A 20,283-nucleotide genomic window follows, 5' to 3' on the forward strand; every position below is an offset into this window, starting at 1 on the left:
TAAATAGTTTATTATATAGTTTATTTTTATTCAATTGAAGTTATAGTTTCCTTTCTGATTTCTTGTCCTTTCTGTCACTTGTGTGATTTCTAGTTCTGTTTTTATTATTGATTTTTCTTTTACTTTTGGATCATCTCCTCCACCATTTTGTCGTCATTATTATTATTTTTGGATATCTGATAATTTTTGAATGGTTGACAGTTAGGTATAGTTGGATGTTGGATTCTTCTTTTTTTTCTTCTTCTTTTTTTTTTTTTTTTTTCCCTGTAGTCTGGGGATTGAACCCAGGGCCTTGTGCATGCGAGACAAGCACTTAACCAACGGAGCTATATCCCCAGCCCTCATTTAAATATTTTTGGGCTGTGGTCATGTTACCTGGAATTAGTTTGTTCCTTTTTGAAGCTTGGTTTTAAACTTAGTTAGAACTGGCCCAGCCTTTAGTCTGGGGCTACATGGTCCTCACTACTGAGGCAGTGCCCTTCTGAGACTCTATGGTGTCCCATGGCGAGGGGACCTTTCCATGCTGGCCAACCCTGTGTGGGCACCCAGGATTGCTCCACCTAAGTTTTCTCCTCTTCCTCACATGTGTGCAGGGCTCAGGGCCTAGCCGACGCCCAGGGAGGAGCCCTTTGACCTCTCTGGAGCTCTTTCTGTGCAGCTGCCCCTGTTCAGCACCCCCAGAGGTCTTAGCAAACTCCAGATTCTGCCTTCTCATCTTTGAGCTCTGCATTTTCTCTCCCTGGGCTGCATACTGGACACTGTAGACAGTAAGCTGGAACAAGCACTCAGCCACCTCCTTTGATTCCTCTCTCTCAGGTGTCACACTCCTGTGTGGCCTGTTGCCTTATCCAATGTCTGCTCACTGTTGGTTTATATATTTGGTCTTGTTTAATAAGTTGCCTGAAGTAGGAGGGTAAATAATCCAATCCAACTTGACTGGAATTTATTGAGGTATAGTTGATTTACAGTGAACTCCACACATTAAAGTGGATACTATTTGATATGCTTTGATGAGTGTAAACACCCATGGAACCATCACAACCAAGACAGTGTATATCTATCATCCCAAAAGTTCCCTGATGGATGTGGGGTGCAGCTCAGTGATAGAGCACTTGCCTTAGCATGCATGCACAGGCCTTGGTTTCCATCCCCAGCATCACCAAAAAAAAAGTTTCTTCCTCCTCCCCTCTTGCCTCTCACACTGTCCTACCCAAGCAACTCCAATCTGTTGCTCCCTACCTATAGGTTAGTTTGCATCTTCTAGAATGTGGTATAGACTCAGGCAGTGTGTATTCTTTTCTGTATAGCTTCCTTTTTTTTTTTTGGTACTGGGGATTGAACCCAGGGCCTCGTGCTTGCAAGGCAAGCAGTCTACCGACTGAGCTATCTCCCCAGCCCTGTATAGCTTCTTTCAGTCCGCTTGATTATTTTGAGGTCCATAATGTTGTCGTGTGTTTCAGTAGTTCCTCTTGGTGCTGAGTAGGGTTCCGCTCTATGAACATACCTCATCATTATGAATGTACTCCATCTGTTAATGGGCTTTTGGTTGTGTCCCGGTTTTGACTGTTATACTAATGCTACCATGAATAATTGTGTACAAGTCTGTGTGTGGTCATGTTTCCCTTTCTCTTGGGTAAATACCTAGGATAGGATGACTGAGCCTTATGGGAGATGTATGAACCCCCTCCCCCCTTTTTTTTGTTTTGAAGAAACTGCCTATCTATTTTCCAAAGTGCCTGCACAGTTTTACTTCCCACCACCAGTGAATGAGAGTTCGTTTCTTCATCTTCATGAGTTCTTGGTTTGGCCCCCTACAGGTGTGTGGTGGTAGTGTATTGTGATGTGCACTTCCGTTTCCTTACTGACATTGACCATCTTCATGTGCTTCATTTTCCATACATATATCTCCTCTAGTAAAGAATCTTTTCTCAAACCCTTTGCCCATCTTTTATTGTGTTTTCTGTTTTCTTATTGGGTTTTGAGAGTTATATGTATTCCATTATATCCTGTTCTATATCAGGTGTGTTTTGCAAAGATTCTTCCAATCTGTGGCATGTCTTTGCGGTCTTAACAAGTTCTTTTGAAGAGTAGTTGTTTTTAATTCCCATGAAGTTCTTATCACCTTTTCTTATACCTGTTCTCTGAATTTTCTCTTCTGTTCTGAACTGTCAGATCTTAGAAGGCGGAGATCATGTTCTCCTGAGTCTCCCTGCAGTACCCAGCCTAGCACCAGTTGGTGCTCAGAGTTTGCTCTTTGGTTGCCCCTCAGCCATGTGGCACATTCAAAGTTGCTTTCTTTTGGCAGCCTGTGCTCAGAACCTCAGCAGGGAAGGTGCCTTCTGTGACAAGGAGAAGCCAGGCTCTGAGGGATAAGTGGGCCAGCTCTTCATCCTCTGGGTATCTGACTCCCTTGGTGGACTCCAGACACATGTCAGGGAGTGGAGAAGTCTGGCTTGCACTGGTGTGGCCTGCAGAGACAACTGTCCCGTGTTCCTGCCTGGGAGGCCCACCTCTCTTCCTTGGGAATTTCTTAGAAGAGTGGAACTGTATATTCAAAGGAGTTCAATTTCTTCTTCCATCTCCTGCAAATGCTATTCATTTACTGATTGATTTGCCCTTGCAACAAATATTTTTGAGGCCCCTATTAGATACCAGGCCCTTTGATTAATTCTGGGATGCAGCATGAATGAAATGTACCTCCATGGAGCCTACATTTGCATAGACAGCAAGCTGCACTTGGGGAAGGTTGCATGCGGTGAGAAGTGCAGTGTGAAAGCAAAACTGGAGACATGTGGGCAGGCTGGGCACAGGGCACAGCATCTGTCTGTGTGATCCTGAGGTCCAGTGCCAAGTTGGACATGCTCTGGGGAAAACAAGGCAAGTGTGGCTGGAGTGGAGGGAGCAGAGGGAGAGTGACAGGAGAGATGGCAGCACCCTGGGGAGAGTTCATGGCCTGCAGAGGAGCTTAGATCACGTTCCAGTGCAATGGGAAGCGCCACAGGTTTTCAGGCAAGCAAGGGTCCTATGATGCGCATGGCTTATGTGTGTTTGCCATCTTTTTGAAGTTTAAAAGTGACTGTCTATTCTGCACGAAATCTCCTTTGATTCCGAGAGACTGACAGGTAGCTCATGGAGAGTTTACTGGTGTGCTTATTAACAAATGCATGCAGAGCATGGAGCACGGGCAAGCAGTGTGCTGGCTTGGGGTGCAGACGCCAGGCAGATGGAGGCCTTGCCCAAGCCAGCACCTGTCTGGCAGGAGAGCCCAAGGAGGGTGGCAGGCACAGACCCTCCGGATGAGTCAAGGTGGACTTCCTGAGGACGCTTGGGCTGCGGGTTCAGGGAACTGGGGAAGAATTGACCAGAAGGTAGAAAGGAAAACTGGCAGAAGGCAGAACAAGAGGGAGCACAGAGATGGAGACGCATCTGTAGACATCCGTTCATCAGAGCAGGCAGGCTGCGTGCCCGTGTGGGCAGGGTGCTCTGAGAGGCAGGCAGGCGGGAACCACCCCTTTGGGGTGGCACAGACAGCAACCATAAACTGTGTTCCTACATGCTGTGTGGGGGCTGCTGAAGGGTGGGCCAGGAAGCAATCAAGTCTACTCTGCATCCCTGAGAGTGGGCTTCTGGTAGTCCAGCCAGAAGGTGGCAGGGGAGCAGACATGGGCAGCCTTACAGAGGGAAACAAGAGACCTGCTTGTCATTCAGCAGATAGTCGCTGAGCACTTGCTGTATACAAGGCACTGAAACTAGACTGAGGTCTTGTTTAAGAGAGCAAGCAGAGAAATTATGATATAATAATTATATAATAGTGGGCAGGCAGGAAGGAAATGAACCGGTGGAAGAGAAGGAGTGGCTGGTGGTGGTGCAGGTCACTAGCCAGGGCAGCCGGTGGGGAACCCAAGCCTTGCTGGTGAGAAGGAGCCCTATGGGAATGATCAAGAGCAGAAGTGCTCCAGGCAAAGGGAACAGCACATGCAAAAGCCCTGAGGTGGGAAAGTGTGTACATATTTGAGGAGGCTGCCCAGGAGGGCAGGAGTCAGATCACCAAGGCCTGGAAGCCATGACAGGGAACTGGAATTTTATTCCAAGTGCAGCAGGAAACCCCTACAGGATTTTTAAGTAGAAAAGCAACACGATCAGATGAAAGTTTTAAATGAACGTCTGGCCACTGGATGGGAAGGTTCCTGGGGGTTGTGTGTGAGCTTCAAGAGGGCAGGCTGGGCCTTGTGAGGAAGCCGTGTAGTGCTCCCAGCAAAAGGCAATGTGCTCTGGATTGTGGTGTTAGCTGTGGAGACGTAGGAAGCTGGGAGGGGTCCTGATAACATTTTGGAGCTGGCCCGGTGTGCAGATGACCTGGCAGGGCTGAGGGGAAGCAGGGAGTCAAAGATGGCTCCTGCAGTTGGCTCTGTGGCTGAGAGGTGCCATTCCTAAGCAGGGAGACCAGGAGAGGCCCAGGACTCCGGTGTAGGCAGTACCGCTTGATTGGAACCAGAGGGAGCACCAGGGGAGAAATCTAGACGAGGCCCAAGTTCCTGACTCCTACCACTCTGTGACAACTAGTGCCCAGAACCACAAGCGTGGGCCGTGGAGAGGCTTGGAGGAGAACCTGGAAAGTTCAGGCTTAGCAGCCTGAGGCCCAAGTCCCCGGGAAAGCTGCCTTGGGGAGGAGCTGTCACTGGTTTGTGCTTCAGTCCTGGCCTTGGTCACAGGGTCTGTGTTTGGTGGGGTTGTTGTGGTGATGGTGGTGGTCAGTTGACTGGTTTTCTGTACTTGACCCCTAGCCTCTCTTTTTCAGAACTTACCCCCAAAGCAGGCCTCTGAATGAGATCGTCTCTTTCGAATAGATTTTTCCTCATAAGACAATTTTAACATAAAAGCAATGTTAATAAAAACCAAATGTGAACTCAGGCTTTCCAGTAAATCATAATAGATTAGATGCTGCACCAAAATGAATATCCCACAGTGGAAAGGGTTGCCTGGTCGGAGGAAGGCAGCTGTCATGATTCACTTGGGCCACATAATGAATTCTGGTTCGAATCTATAATAGAAAACACAGTCTTTGCTTTCGGTCGAGTCCGCCAGCCCTGGTGTAAGTACGGGCATGGGTGGGAGGTGTGCACTGTAGGCTTTTGTGTTCTTGGGGTTCTCCAATCCACCTGCTACACTTCTGCTCCTGCTCCTCCACTCACCATTGTTTACCCAGGTGAATCTCGGGCTTTGCGTTTTGTTTTGCTGAGAAGTTACTGGAACATGGACCAGAGGTATGGGAAGGTTGAAAGGTAATAGGATAAGGGAGTCTCTCACCAGGCAGAGCTGGCACACATTGCACTGGATCTGGGCTGACACACAATCAGAACTGGAATTATATTGGAAATTCACCAAACATCTGGTCAGCTTTCGAAATAGCAGGTCTATGGTTTTCCAAAGCTGGCAGCACTTGTGGGACTACAGCCAAGGAGGTGGGACATGGTTAAAAAAAATAGAAAAATGTCGAACATTACTTACCTGGTGTTATTGTGGTCTCTCTACCCAGCTTTTCTTCTGATTCCTTTTATGTAGATTAGGTATGGGTCTTTCCCACCCCAACCCTGAATGTGGGCTGCTGATAAGTGGGAAGAATCCAGAAATCAGGGCTCATGGGGGACACTTTGTAACTAGTTACAGACAGTGCAGAGCATGCCCTTCCCTTCTGTGGTGGATTCTGTAAATCAGTTAGCTGGGAGTCACACCCCTTCCCTGTAAAGGGGACCCCTGTTTTGACCCTTTGGGCAGCACAGGCTGTGACCCTGAGGCCACTGGCAGAAAAGACTAAGAAAGCATGTGGTTTGCTGGAAGTCAGGACCAGCCAGTGCCTCTTGCTGGGCCATGTGAAGTGAGGGATTCTTTGGAATCTGCCTCTTGCCAAGCACTGGAGAACTGAGCAAGCAGCAGAACACATTATCCAGAGCGTTCAGTTCAAAGGGAAACGACTAGCAAGGACACTCCACTGGGTTTGCCACAAGCCCACCCTTCCATGACTTGAAACCACAGCACATGTGTGTGCGATGAGTGTGTGTCCTCTGGCCTTTCACAGGCATGTCCCTGTCATGCTGTGATGTTGACCCGTTCACTCTGGACTGTCAGGCTCCATTTTGTTTTAGGCAGGTAATCAAAAAACCCAAATCAAATGCTTTTCCACAATTTAAATGCCTTTCTAAGAATAGCAGCAGTGATGTAATGCTCGTCACAGGAATGGAAACACAGGTAGGGTCTGTGCCCCCTTGCTCCAGCCTAGGTTTTCTCCAGTCTTGAAATGTGTCTGATCCCCTCCCTCCATTTTTGTAGTGGACTCTCCTTGATCAAAATTAGTTAACTCCTTTAAAACCTTGTGAATCCATCAAACATTTGTGGCCTGTTGTCCTCATGCCACCAGCACAGCTAGGTAGCGTGACACACAGTGAGCAGGTGCAGGAAGAGAGACTATAACAAGCAAGGATTGTGTGGCAGGGCAGAGTGGGTGGGAGGTGCGTAGGAGGTGGCCAAGAGTCAGAAGCCGCTTCCAGACCTGGCCTTTTCTGCCCTCTTTGTGACCTCAGGCAAGTTTATTCTCTTCTTTGACGCCGAATTTCCTCGTGTGAAATGGAGACCATGTTACTTACTTCACATGACTTCTCAAGGATTGAGGAAAGCGTTGCATGTGATGTACACCAGGCCCAGTGCTTACTCGGAAGAGGAGCTTGTCTTTACCAAGGGCCTTGGGCCGTGCTAGGCAGGTCCTCCAGCACTGAGCTACCCCACTAGCCTCCCTGACCCCCTCAAGCAGAATCCTTCCCTTCTTCCTCCCTCCCCAGCACACCCAGCCTGCAGCCAGACCTGGCCTCTTGTTTGTTTAGAGTAAGCACTTTGATAAACTATGAGGCCCACTTGAGAAACTCTCCAGCAGAGGCCACCAACTGCTTTCTCTGGTGGCCAGAATGTCTCTGGGATTTGGATTGGTGCATGGGCGCAGCTGAAGGTCAGGGTGGAATAAGTCAGAGAAGTGGTATTCTGGAGGTCTGGCAAGAGAAGGGGAGAGATGGGAACAAGAAAATGAGGCACATGACCCAGAAGGAACTTTGGGGAAAGAAGGGAGGTGTCAAAGGGGCTTCTTGCAGTTTTGCCATGCAGTGTGTGGAATGCACTTTGTCCCTGTGTCCATGGCTGGTGGAGAAACCACCTCCCATGGAAGCACGGTGACTCCCTTGAGCAACTGGGGGAAGGGAGGCAGCCAGAAGTCAGCAGAGCTCAGTCAGGTCACATCACCTCTGCTGCCTGCCTCTCCACCAGTCTCCTTCCAGGGCACCAAACCTTCCCTGCCCCCTTTCCCCTTCCTCTCCAGCCCCTCGTCTCAGCCCTCCTCAAACTCTGCTTCATGCCTTGGCCTGGCAAGTCCTGATCCTCCTCGCCCAGCTGCAGGCAGTCTCTGGTTCATCCTTCAAAACCCACAGAGCAGCTGGTCCTGTGAGCAGCCCCAGACAGTTCAGCAAGCCTTCTTCAGGCCTTCTACAGCTTGATTGTAGCTTTTGTTAGTTTGTTTTTGCTTCTATCTTTCTTTCCTTTCATGACTCACATGATATGGAAACAAGTTAAACCATGCTCAAACCAAAATTTTGCATCCATTTGTAATAACGCCAGGCAGTAGTTTATGGAGCCCTGACCTGTGCTTTCCTCATGTGATCCTGACCACAGTCCTGGGATAGGATGGGTGGTTGCTGTGTTCCCATTTCACAGGTGAGGAAACCGAGGTTCAAAGGGACTAAGTATCCACAGTTCTTCCCTAGCCAGGTCTCTCTCCTGCAGCTTCCTCTCCTGAGACATGAGTCCAAGGGTGCAGAGAGGCCTTGGAGACTGAGGCTGTTGTGAGTAGGAGAGGGGGCCATGGCTGTCGTGGTGAGCCAGCTGTACTGAGTGCCACCACCCCTCCCCATCTGGACCCATCCATCTTTGGAATCATCCAGCAGTGGCTGGAGCTGTGCCTCTGACTTGCTCCGTGACCTTAGAGAAGCGCTCAGCCTTTCTGAGCCTGAGTTGCCTCACTAGAGGAAAATGGGCTGGGACTCTGGACAAATTGATGTTCCGATGTTCTGACACACATCCCCAGTCACCTTCACAGAGATTGGGACCTTCAGTCAGGAAAGATCAGAATAACCTCAGAGCGTTTTTGTTCCTGTTGTGAAAAGATTTTGTCATTTTCCAGAAACTCAGGAGGGGTGGGGCAGTAATAGAAAAGGCAAATGGAACCCCTCAAGGAAACTCAAGCCCTGGTTGCAGTTTGCTTCTCTCTGGTCCCGCGGCCTCTGCCACATTGCAGAGGAGCCAGCAGCTGGGCCCTTTCTGCTGTCTTTGAAGTGCAGTGCCTGGCGTTCAGGTTGTAAAGTGGGCGACGTGCTTAGGATTCAGAGGAGCTGGGGGCTTTTGTCCAGAACCCCTGACTGGCAGTTCGTGAAGGGCCAGAAGCAAAAAGGTAGAGAGATGTGAGACAGTGTCAACATCTCTGGAAAAATGAACGTCAGCAAGATTTGGTTGTCACTCCCTTTGCCATTTCGCAAGCCAGCTCTGGAGAGCCGGGCAGTCGCATCCACGTGGAGTGCAGAGGCCGCAGACTCAGTTTTCACCGCAGTGAAGTTGCCTGACAAAGCCACACTTATGGGACAGGAGAGAGCCCCACCCGACCCAAGCCTCAGGCTGCACCTCACCGACGTCCTCTCCTTGGTATGACTTGGCCCCTCGCGCAGAGCTGGAAGGAATTCAATAAAGCAAGATGTATTGTTATGGCTTCACACGTCAGCATGTGCGGAGCTACTTGGAGCCCGGCAGCCGGCTCTTCCTGCGCTCCTCGCTGTTTTGTCAAGGTTCTAAATGAACTGCTATCTGGTACTCCAGGGGCCGTATTTCAAGAGTTCCGAGAAGTGCCACCTTCCCCCTCTCGCATGCAGTAACAGGAAGAGACGTGCTTCCAGCACAAACAACCCATGGGGGTCTCTGAGCTTGGGTTGAGCAAAATGTTTATTTCTACAAGAGTATTTTTGCAAGAGCCACATTGGATGAGAGGATGGGAGTTTGAAGTCGTGTTCCAGGCCTAGACTGTTCTAGTAGCCCTGACAGTTCTCTCTGTCACTCTGGCTCCCAGGTTTGTCATTAGGAGAAATGATGACATGGTTTGTGGTTGCGACTTTGCCCATCCATTCCTCTTCCTTTTCCAGCCACCCTGTTCCCACCTCCTGTCTCTTCTTTGTCTTTCGGATGCTGTTAGCTTTCACGGCAGGGACAGTTGAGTTTCCACTGGAGACGCCTCTGCCATTAGTTCTGTAATACATACATCTCTCTGCACTCGAGGTTCATCCAGTCCCATACTGCCCATGCCACCCCTCAGGGACGGGTGGCATTGCACCCCACCGTGGTCCTGCTTCCCCCCTTGCCTGTTGATGGTTGGCCCAGCTCTTTGAATTTGACAATACAAGTGTCAGGACAGCTGGTTCCCCGTGTGAAGGGCGTTCTGTTAGTCGTTGCGTCAACACTGGTTTCCTGCTTACAAGTAGCAGTGCAAAGTATATTTGCAGATAACTTGGGCCTGCGTTATGGTATAGGCAGCAACCAGGCCTGACCTCAGGTGGCTGAGGAAACCCTGCTCTGAGGGCCTTTTAGGAAAAGGAGCTCTCCATAAGGCTGAAGTTTTTCTGCTTCCATTTACTTTCATCTTTCCGTTTCTCTATTCTAGGTATAGATCCTGAAAAACTAGAGCGAATCCAGCTGCCAGTGCCAAATGAAGCTGAGAAGACCACCTATAACCATCTGCTGACTGAAAGACTCATCAGGATCATGAACAATGCTGCCCAACCAGGTGCCTGCCTGGGTTGTGGGGTGTGTTGTCTATTCACAGCACCCTGGAGTCAGAGGGCCCAGGGCCCAGGCTGGGCACCGTGAGCCCTGGATTCTAGACATGGCCCTGCTCAGAGTCCAAGCATGTTTCAGCCACTCCCTCTGCCCCTGAGCCACCCATAGCTGGTCATCTCCTGGTCTCCTTCCCCACCCCAAGAGTAGCCATCTCTACCTACTCTTTCTGTACCTGGCTTTTCTCTTACCAGTTTTGTCCATGTCTGCAGCTCTCCTCTCTGGGTGAGAAGCCATGTTGTGAGATGAAGTAGGCTAAGAGTCTGCAGCCAGGGTAGAATGATGGGAGGTTTGAATGAGGTGCTGTGGACAACGCTCAGTGTGGTCAGCATCTGCACTGGGCAACCTGATCCTGTGGCTTCCGCCAACACTGGAATAGAAAGAGCACAGTATTTCTTGCCTGGGGCAGATTTGCCACTCAGGAGACTTTTGACAATGTCTGGAGACATTTTTGGTCATCACAACTAAGAATGCTACTGGTATCTGGTGGGTAAAGGCCAGGGGTGCTGCTGACACCCTGTCATACACTCAGCGCAGTTATATGACCCCAAATGGCAACACTGCCAAGGCTGAGAACCCCTGATTGTAAGGCCAGTTCTCTGCAAAGATGAGGAGAGAAGTCATTGGAGTGAGTTCAAGGTAAAGAGCCAGCCGAATTGTTGGCCTGGTGGAGAGAGAATGCTGAGATGCAGAGTCAGGAGCAGCCCATGGCTGGGCTCACCACAGGCCAGAGGTGGAGGTTATGATCACAGCCAGGAGCCTCCCAAGTCAGAGGAGTGTGGCTGGAGCAGAGTGTGGCCGTGACAGTGAGCAAGAGGAGGGCCTGGAGAGCTAGACGGTGGCCTCAGGGGTGTCACAGCTATCAGAGTATTCACTCATGGACAGAGTTTTCTGAGGGCCCTACATGCGGGCCACAACGTGAGTGGTAGGGGTCCAGGAATAGTGGGGTGGATGTGGCTCCTCCCCCAGTAGCTGTAGATGGGTTCTGTGAAGTCCCAGAAGCCTGTGGGTTTCACGTATGCAGAGCTCAGAGGAGGGGTGAGGGCTACAACCAACCCTGGGAACCACCCCCCGCAGCCTGTAAAGCCCTGGGGAAGAAGAGAGGGCTGTCATGGGTGGAGCCCCAGGACCCTAGCAATGCCTGAAGGTGAAGAGGGCAGGAGGGTGGCTCTGGGTGGGGGTGGGTGTCTGCTCAGAGCCCCAGTCCAGGAGACAGCTCACGTCCCCTGAAGATGGTGCTCAGGGGCACCTGGCAGGACCTGGCAGGCACCAGGTGGGGCAGCGCTCTCTTCCCTTCTACACCAGGGCCTCTCCCCAGAAATCAGCTTGAAGAGCCATGGGGAAGCTTGTGTAAGAGCACTTGTCCTTTGTCAAGCACATACAAATGCCTCTAGGACAGGTACCAGATGTAGGTCACGGCGTGCAGGGCACCTGGGGTCCACCACTGCCGCTGTGAGACTAGGCAGGTCTCCTCACTTTCTAAACCTCAGTCTCCCGCTGCAGTGGGTAGTAGAGGCTTCCTGCGGGTAGACGTAAAGCACCAGCAGGCACCCCACTCATCGCAGGCTGGACTAGCGGGCCACCATAGTCAGAACTTAGTTGCAGTTAACAAACCCCACTCAGACTGGTTTAAATCATACAAACAGAAGTGGACAGACGGACAACACTGGGTTGGCTTGTAAAGTCTGTTGGGGGTCTGGCTTCAGACCCAGCTGGACCATGGCCTCCAGTAATGTTTTCAAGCTGTCTTTGGACTCTGCCACCTCTGGTTTGGGAAGATGACCAGCAGCCATCCTTTCTCTTTAGTGCTCTAGCCTGGCTCCCGGGAGGCTCTTCATCTTGAGCAGTCTGTTTGCAGAACTTTGTGAAGATTGAAAATGCTGGCAAGGGTGGGGGTGGCTGACGAGGATCACTCTGCTCTGTCCTCCCTGAGCCCAGCCCAGGAGAGGCTCTCTTGCACAGCAGTTCTAGCCACCTGTAGAATCGGGCCTCGGTGGCTCTGGCTTCCTCACCTGTCCCACCCAATCACTGACCCAGGGAATGGAATGTCCTGACCACCCTGGAGGGATATTGCCCACCCCTAGAAGGGGGCCAGTTCCACTAAATCACATGAGCCAAAGTGGGGCTGGTGGTTCTTCAGAGGAAACAGGATGCTCATCCCTGGATCTGGGGAAAGAGTGCTGGGTGAACACAGCTGCTCCAGAGGGCCACTTCTTGGACCTTCCGCAGCATTGCCCTCCCCTCCTCCTGTGTCACCCCTCTCCTGGGAGAGGAGCTTTAGGGAAGAAGGGCTGACTTGTGGGGGCTCCCTCCGCATCCCCACTGGATATGGGTCCTTGAGCAGGGAAAGCCAGGGCCTTATGTTTGAGGTACGGGCCTCCATGCTGTGTGCATCTGACCTGCTGTGCTCTGCAGATGGGAAGATCCGGCTGGCTACCCTGGAGCTGAGCTGCCTGCTCCTGAAGCAGCAGGTCCTGGCCACCTCTGGCTGCATCATGAAGGATGTGCACCTGGCCTGCCTACAGGTGAGCACCTCTCCCTGCCTCCTTCTCATGGGCCAAGGGAGCTGGAGGAGGTCACAAGGGTGGGAGGGAGGTAGGCTTCTGCGTCCTGATCAGTGCCCTGCCCCGTGGTGTCCACAGCTCAACTAAAAGAAGCTGGATCTGAGGCTCTACTCCAACCCGTTTGTCTAGAAGGAACTTTCTGTAGCCAGTACTCTCTTGCAGAGACTGCCTAACCTTTGCACATCAGTAGCTGCTCTTCTACTTACTTAGTTCTGGATTTGACCCCAAGATTTTCAGTGGTTTCTTTGGTATTACAAAACTTTTATACATTTACACACGTGCGTGCTTGCACACACACACACACACACACACATTTATAATTTTTTTGTGCTGAAATAGACATTAAGTTTTCCATAGCATTTACTGTCCCCCTTATTTTTCATACTTTTTAGAAAATTTAGGAAGCGTCAAGAGGTAAAAAGTAGCAACTATAATTGACACTTGAGTGTGTCTGTGCAGATACGCCCTCACATACGCACACATGCACACGCAGTTTTTCTTTTATAAAAGCGGACTCATAATGGCCATATTCGATAATCCATTTCCCCCACCCAGTTGCACATGACTCAACACACTGAATTGCCTGCCCTTTTCTTGTTTTCATTTTGAGCTCTACCCTCCCTCCTAAATTCTCACTAAGAATTATTTTCTTTCATTCTTCCCCATCCACCCTGGGGATTGATTTCAGGGGTGCTTTACCACTGGGCCACATTCTCAGCCCTTTTTAGTTTTTATTCTGAGACAGGGTCTTGATAACTTGCTTGGGGCCTCACTAAGTTGCTGAGACTGACCTTGAACTCACCCTCCTCCTGTCTCACGCTCCCAAGTTGCTGGGACTACAGGTGTGTGCCACCACGCCTGGCTAAAAGCCATTTTCTATCTTGATGATATTCATCCATCATCTGTTTTCTGTGCACCTGATTTTAGAATGTATAACTAAACCACCACTTGACTTCATAGATCCACCCGCTTCACACCCCGCTTTTCTTTTCACAGGGCGCAAGAGAAGAGAGTGTCCACCTTGCAAGACATTTTTACAAGGTAATTGGCAGCACAGGTGGACAGAAGCATGGGGTGTCTTGTCTTGAGGAAATAAGACCATAGTGACTAGTTCCATGCACATAAAGGTCATCAGGATATTTTAGACCTATGATTACCCAGTAAAAATGCTCAATTTCATAGTCTGCAGAGCAGTGCTCTCGGAACTTTTCATGCTCTCTTAACAGTAAAATTTTTGAGAACTCCTAGTTCATGACAGTTTGTCAATTGAGTTTATGAATTTGTAAGTTATGAATTATAAACCTATTTTAAGTAAATGATACATTATGAACTTATGTTCATGAGTTACATATGCTAATACATATAAATTCACTTATGAATTACCTGTGATTTTATTTACGTGTGTGTATATATATGTATGTGTATACATATATGCTAAGAAGCCTTATGGAGCCTCTAAACTTTTATCATCAAGTCTAGTGAGATTTTATAAAGCCATTCTTCAGAATCTGAAAAATTTATGGAGACTGATTTTCAGATCTAGATAATCAGTTTTTAAATACCTAATTGGAATGGTTTTGTTTAGCTTTTTTTTCTTGTGGTGCTGGGACGTGAACCCAGGGCTCTCAGGCGTGCGAGGCATGCACTGCACCCATGAACTATACTCCAGGCTCGGTTTTATTTAGCTCTTAAGGCACATTTTTAGTCTAGTTGGGCTGCTGTAACAAAATTCTATCACCCAGGTGGCCTGTCAGCAATAGAGATTGATTCTCACAGTTCTGGAGAGTGGGAAGTCCAAGAATGGCAGATTCATGACTGGAGAGGGCCCACGAGAGGCTCATGGGCAGTGCCTTTTGCTCTGTTCTCACATGGTGGGAGGGACAGGCAATATCTGGGGTCACTTTTATAAGATCACTAACTCCATTCGTGAGGGCTTTATCTCCCTGACCTAGTCACTCCCCAAACACTCCGAGTCATGTCACCCTGGGGTTAGGGTTCTAACAGGAATGCTGGAGGGATGGAGACAGCTGGGTCTTACCTTGGGGCAGTCTCATCTTTCATCAGCATGGTGGATTAAGGCACATGTCAGGTGGTCCTAGTGATTTTCTCATTTTCAGCCTCCTTATCGCATCTCTCCAGATCCTGTTTGTCATGATTTCTCTCCTAAAAGCAGGGCTAATGCAGATCCCCTAGGAGGGAAAGTGTTGGCACTGCCCTTTTCTTGATGTTTGCCATGCTTTCGTTATCTGCACTCTCTAAACCGCTCTCTCTGCAGGAATATTTTAAGCCCACTGCCCCTTGTTATCAGTCTGTAATGAGACAAAGTCAGGTCCTAGAATCTGGAAGTCCACCTTGCCAGGCTCAGTTGACTCCACCCAGTGTCAGTGGTGGACATGCCCAGTGAGTGGCAACACTGTGGCCCCACTCACTGGGGAGGAAATCCCAGCTCCCCTCTGAACACCCAAAACCACACTTGGCCTTTGTGTAGGGTCATGCTCCCTCTAGCCAAGCCCAAAAGAAAGCAGAGGCCTGATGCTATTGCCTTAGTCATCCTCAAATCTCTTTCCAGCATAACTGCTCTCAATTTATTTACCCCCCTTGAAAGCTTTTGGAATGCAGAGATGGAAAGGCATAGAGGTGGGAGTTCCCCAGAGGGTGCTTCTTTATTAACACTAGGGAAGCCCTCCCTGGTAGAGCACTTGCCCAGGAGGCCCTGGGTTCATCCCCAGTAACACATAAGGGGGCGGCTGATATGTTTGAATTTCAACTTTATTCTCCTAATCCATGTGTTTGCTCATGCTTTTATTTTGTGATGTCTGCATTCTGAGAATAACGTCTCAGGAGGTTTGGGGCATTTCTAGGGCTGTTGTTTCTGTTCCTGCTACCTACGCCGTGCAAGAATGTTCAAGTGTATCTAAAGTTCTGACAACTGGAAAAGTAGAAAAAGGGTCTGTGCTTTCCCACCCAACTCTGTAGCATGCATGTGTGGCTATTTCAGGACTTATGAGACACATAGGACAGGTGTGATTGTCGTTGCCCGGTAGAGGCTATAGTTACAATGAGCACTAACGTTTCCGGAGCCAGTCTCTGTGCTATGTGTTTTATGCACCCACTTATTTCCCTTCACACTGAATGCCCCAGCAGTCATGGGCTGTGATTGTTTTTCTTTGTCTTCCCATCCTTGCAGAGGGGCTGTCGCAGTGGAGCTGGAATCTGGCCCCAGCTTCCGTGTCACACACCTAAGTTCGTAACCACCACCGTTCTGAAGGGGACCTCCTGGGCATAGACTCAGCCCCGAGACTCTCCTCAGATGCAGATGGCTAAGCATTTTTAATTATTCTCTCTTCTAGCAGTGTGGGCCTCAAAATTTTAACATGGTGACTTAACCAGGACTACAACCATTTCTATACCCATTCTTGACAAAGGGATGATGTTAAGCAATTGAAACAGCAACTTCTGTATTTTAGTTATATTTAATGCTATTTTTGTTCTTGGTTTCTAATTAACTGCTTTGACAAAAGAACTCAATATGCCTTTGTAAAAAAGGAAAAAAATGTTGAGTGGTACAGTTTGACATTTGCTGATTTGAGCGTGTGTGTTCACATTCACGTGTGCATTTTACTTCCTGGCGATTTATGAGAACTTGATAATGAGAGACAGATGGCCTCAAAGGCTGAGAGCTCGGGCTTATAACACTGTGTTTATGGAAAAAAGCATGAATAGTCTTCTTTTCCCGCCCTTGCTTTCTTTTCAGGGAGAAGACATTTTCCTGGACATGTTTGAAGACGAGTACAGAAGCATGACAGTGAGTGAGCGCCAGCACACACCTGAGTTGGCACTCGCGTGCCTGCCAGACCCACGGGACCTCAGAAGGCTCTGTGGGTCTGCTGGGCTTCCCGTCTGGTGGTAGAGATTGGTGGGGAAGTCAATGTTAAATGGAGCCTTGTGATCCCTGCTGCCACTGACATTTCAGGTCACAGTCGCTCCACTGTTAGGCCATATCTGTGTTATGGATCAGAAGATTCACTTTGATACCAATAGCATGGGAGTCGGGGGTGTCTTCTTATTGAGGGCCTGTTCCATGCCAGTCAGGAAAAGCAGGTTGTATGCATACTAAAGCCCTTAATCTTTACATCAACCAAAGGGAAAAGGTACTGTCATTGTCCCCTTTTTGCTGATGAGGAAACTGGGAGTCAGAGAGGCCAAATTGTGTCCCCAGATGCGCCCTGCCAATTAGTGACAGGGCCAGGCTTCCTCAAGCAGAGCATTTGGCCTTCCAGTCCCCTGCCTATCCCTATGTTCTATGCTGTTTTCTCCTTTGCTGCTGCACCACAACATTCCAGCAGGCAGTGCCAGCAGTCTTTCCCTCTCCCTCCTGGAGGCAGCGTCCCGGGAAGCAACAGCCCAGGAGATAACAGCTTTCTGTTTTGTTCTTCTGTCTCTGCATCCCTAGCACCTGGCCTGAGTAGACACTCAGTAAATAGATGATAAATTATCCTTCTTGTGGCGATTACTCACCAAAGTGTGAAGTGATTTGGAATGTTTATAACAAGCTAATTGTTTAAAATGTCAAAAAGAAAAAGACAGGGTGGCTAAGTGTCTCTTGGCCTCACTGGGCTTTAGACACCAGGGCCCTCACCACATTCCAGCCCCTGCACGGCTGAGGCCTCCTTGGGGCCTCTCAAGGCTCCAGAGGTGCTCCAGCAGTGCCCAGCAGCCAGGCCTCCTGTGCCGCCTGGGCTCCTGCAACTGCCTTGGTCCTGTTGATGCACACCATTCTCTGTCACCTCCAGCTCTTCAGAAGGGCAGCTCAGACTTCTGCTTTTCATACCAGTAATCAAAATGGAATGGATTCAGGGATTATTGACCATTTTATCTTATCCCCGACTTCTTCTACAATGTAATTCTCCATAGTTTAGTTTCTGTTTGGAAATGTAAATTCCACATGTCACTTGCCATGTGGAAAAACTTGTTTGTGTTTTTGTTTGTTTACTATGCAACCCTGGGCAAATTTCTTAATCTCAGAGCCTTGATTTCTCCCATCTGTACAACGGGGCCCATGTGATGGAGCCCAGAATGGGTGTGAAGTACCCAGCAGGATGCTTCACGCAAAGTTCATGAACAAAAAAATGTCCATTCCCTTTCCTTCTCACCCTAGGGTGCTTTCCTGGGTTTTGTTTGTTTTAATCCAGTGTTTATGGTGCATCCTGAACAATGCCTGACATTCTAGAAAAATGCAAAGGTGACACACCCTGGGCCTATAGCCTAGGTCAGTCTTCAGCTCAGGCCTTAGAAAATCAGCCCGAGTGAAAGGAGAGACCAGAGGCCCTCAAATGCTGCTCAAGTGCTGGAGGGGCCCAGGCCAGGCCTTGGCTCTTGCTGCTCCCCTCACTCTCCCTAGCTTAATGCTCAAGGTACAGTGGGCCCTGCAGGCTCGCTTCCTGTGGCAGGCTGGAGGGCCTCCCTGGGAAGGCTCTGAACAGTGGCAGGAGCAGAGCAGGGGAGCTGTGAGCAAATAGGGCAGGCTGGGGAGGTGCTGGGTAGCCCAGGGCAGAAACAGGGACCCCACCCCTGCCCTAGAATACAGGAATCTGGAGTGGGTGCCCTCAGGCCTCTGAAGGAAAGTACTTAAAGGATCCAAAGGAAGAAGGTAGGCAGCCTGCAATAAGTGATTCCGTAGTCCCCAGCTTCACTTTTTTGGGGAGGCTGTACTGGAGATTGAATACTGAGCTATGTCCCCAACCCTTTTGTTTTATTTTGAGACAGGGCCTCACTACATTGCTGAGGCTGGCCTTGAACTTGTGACCCTCCTATCTCGGCCTCCTAAGTGACTGGGACACATCTGTGCCTGGCATTTGTGGCTTCATTTAAAGAAAAAATCTGCAACTTAGGAAACACAGATGGCACCTAACTCATATATCTGCCCTCCCAAGTGAGGGACCTTCATGGAGGCTTCCTGTGATGTCTCTCTCTCCTAGATGAAGCCCATGAATGTGGAATATCTCATGATGGACGCCTCCATCCTGCTGCCCCCAACAGGCACACCACTGACAGGCATTGACTTTGTGAAGCGATTGCCATGTGGTGACGTGGAGAAGACCCGAAGGGTGAGTGAGCCCTAGATCCATCCTCCCCAGGCAGGGAGGAACAGATCTCTTGGTCCAAGTCATGAGTCTGTTTCGAACATGGGCTTAGATCAAGGGTAGAGAGTGCTTCCACCAGCCGAGGCTTTCCTATGGGAGTTGCCCTTGAAAATGTCCTTGCACTGGCGGCACTGTGCGCTGCAGACAGGCTGCCTTTGCCGGGGCAGAGTGCAGGCTGAACCCTGAGCTCTGGGAGCGGAAGCCAGGGGCCTGGGCTTCTGCAAACCACTGGGTGAGCGTAGAACCTGCAGTGCAGGTGAGGTGGGTGTGAGGTCTCAGCCCCAAGATCTCAGGACCCCCAGAGATGGCGTGCTGTTAAGGTATCTGACAGATCTTGGGGCTAGGCACTCGCAAATGAAATTGTGATTCTGGGGGGCCTGCGGCAGAGGCGTGTGTGGAGGGCAGATTGGTTCTCAGAAGCGGCTGGAGTGTGTTTCCGTTGTCAGCGCTTTTTTCCGAGGCGGGCACTCTAGGAAGCAGCCTCAGCAGGGCTGCTCATGGTATTTTATCTCCCTTGTACGATCACAGCTTCTTTCTTAGAAAGCACCATAGCCTTTTCCTAGAAAATCATTCCCTAGAGGTGTGAATATCAGAGGATGATTTAGAGGAATTCATTGCACGTGACTCTGGTTATCGGCCCATATCTTCTGAGTTCATCTGTGTGCGCCCAGAGTGGCAGCAGTGTTTCACTTTGGGATTTTGGAAAGTGGGAGTGACCTGCTGTATGCACCTCAGACGAGAGGGATCCACAGCCTTCCTCCTCCCAGCTGGCACTGTTGTCTTGGTGACCCAGAGTTACAGAGGAAGTGGGACCCATGTGTCTTGAGTTGATCCACAGTTCCAGTCGTCTCTACAAACCCACAGACCTCACCACAAGACCCACCCTGCCCGGGCTACGGATGTCTTCCTGTGATGTGCTCCAGCAAGTACTGTGGCCCCACTGGCCAGCCATGTGGTTTAGTCGGTGGGTGGCACTGTTTGCACCGGTGCCCTTGGCATCTGCTCTCATGGAAGACTGATTCTGACAAACAGGCATGGTGTCAGCTCAGCAGCTCCTCCTGGCCAGCTCCCCTCAGCCTCTGGCCTCTGAGGTGTTCCCTGGCAGGGTTCCAGTGGAACTGCACACCCACTGAGTGCAGTGTTCCCAGAGCTGAGGGGGCCTTCCCCGCTCCTGAAGCAGAGGGTGGGCCCCGAACATCAAGAGCTGTGGCCTTGGGTACATTCTACCTTCCTTTGGTTGGTGATGCTCAGATTCTTACTATTCTTTGATATTTTTTGTTATAAAATAACTCTTTTTATCACTTCTTTACATGGATTTCCTTATTATTTCATTTACACCCACCCTAGGAGGTGGCCACTGTTGCTTCCCCCACGTCACAGAGGGAGCTTCTGAGACAAGAGGAGGTAAACCAGTATGCTCAGAGCCACCAGGTAGTCAGAGCTGGCCCAGCAGCGAGGCCTCCCGAGCCCAGGCTTCAGCACTCTGACTGCTGCTTCCTGCAGCTGTCATCCTGTCCACTAGCCCTGGCTGGGCTGAACACAGGGATACCAAACACACCCCACTTCTCCAGGGCAAGGTGGGAAAGGCAACAGTCCATGTGCTTGGCTGGCACTGAAGTGGCATGAGACTGGGTCCCTAATCCCACCTGGGCTGGGGAGCAGGC

At 49.9% G+C, this 20,283-nt stretch overlaps 1 protein-coding gene across 5 annotated transcripts in view; it reads left to right on the plus strand.

The window, feature by feature from the left end:
* The window catches only part of CLEC16A (C-type lectin domain containing 16A), a 188,155-nt gene that overhangs the window by 70,007 nt on the left and 97,865 nt on the right, over positions 1 to 20,283 (plus strand). For all 5 annotated transcript variants that reach the window (XM_079121394.1, XM_079121395.1, XM_079121398.1 and 2 more), the window contains exons 13-17: positions 9,740 to 9,862; positions 12,328 to 12,437; positions 13,473 to 13,517; positions 16,231 to 16,281; positions 18,455 to 18,583. In XM_079121394.1, the coding sequence (XP_078977520.1) occupies positions 9,740 to 9,862; positions 12,328 to 12,437; positions 13,473 to 13,517; positions 16,231 to 16,281; positions 18,455 to 18,583 (458 nt within the window). The remainder of the gene's footprint in view (positions 1 to 9,739; positions 9,863 to 12,327; positions 12,438 to 13,472; positions 13,518 to 16,230; positions 16,282 to 18,454; positions 18,584 to 20,283) is intronic.

This window comes from Sciurus vulgaris (genome assembly GCF_902686455.1).
Source record: "Sciurus vulgaris genome assembly, chromosome: 18".
Taxonomy (NCBI): domain Eukaryota; kingdom Metazoa; phylum Chordata; class Mammalia; order Rodentia; family Sciuridae; genus Sciurus; species Sciurus vulgaris.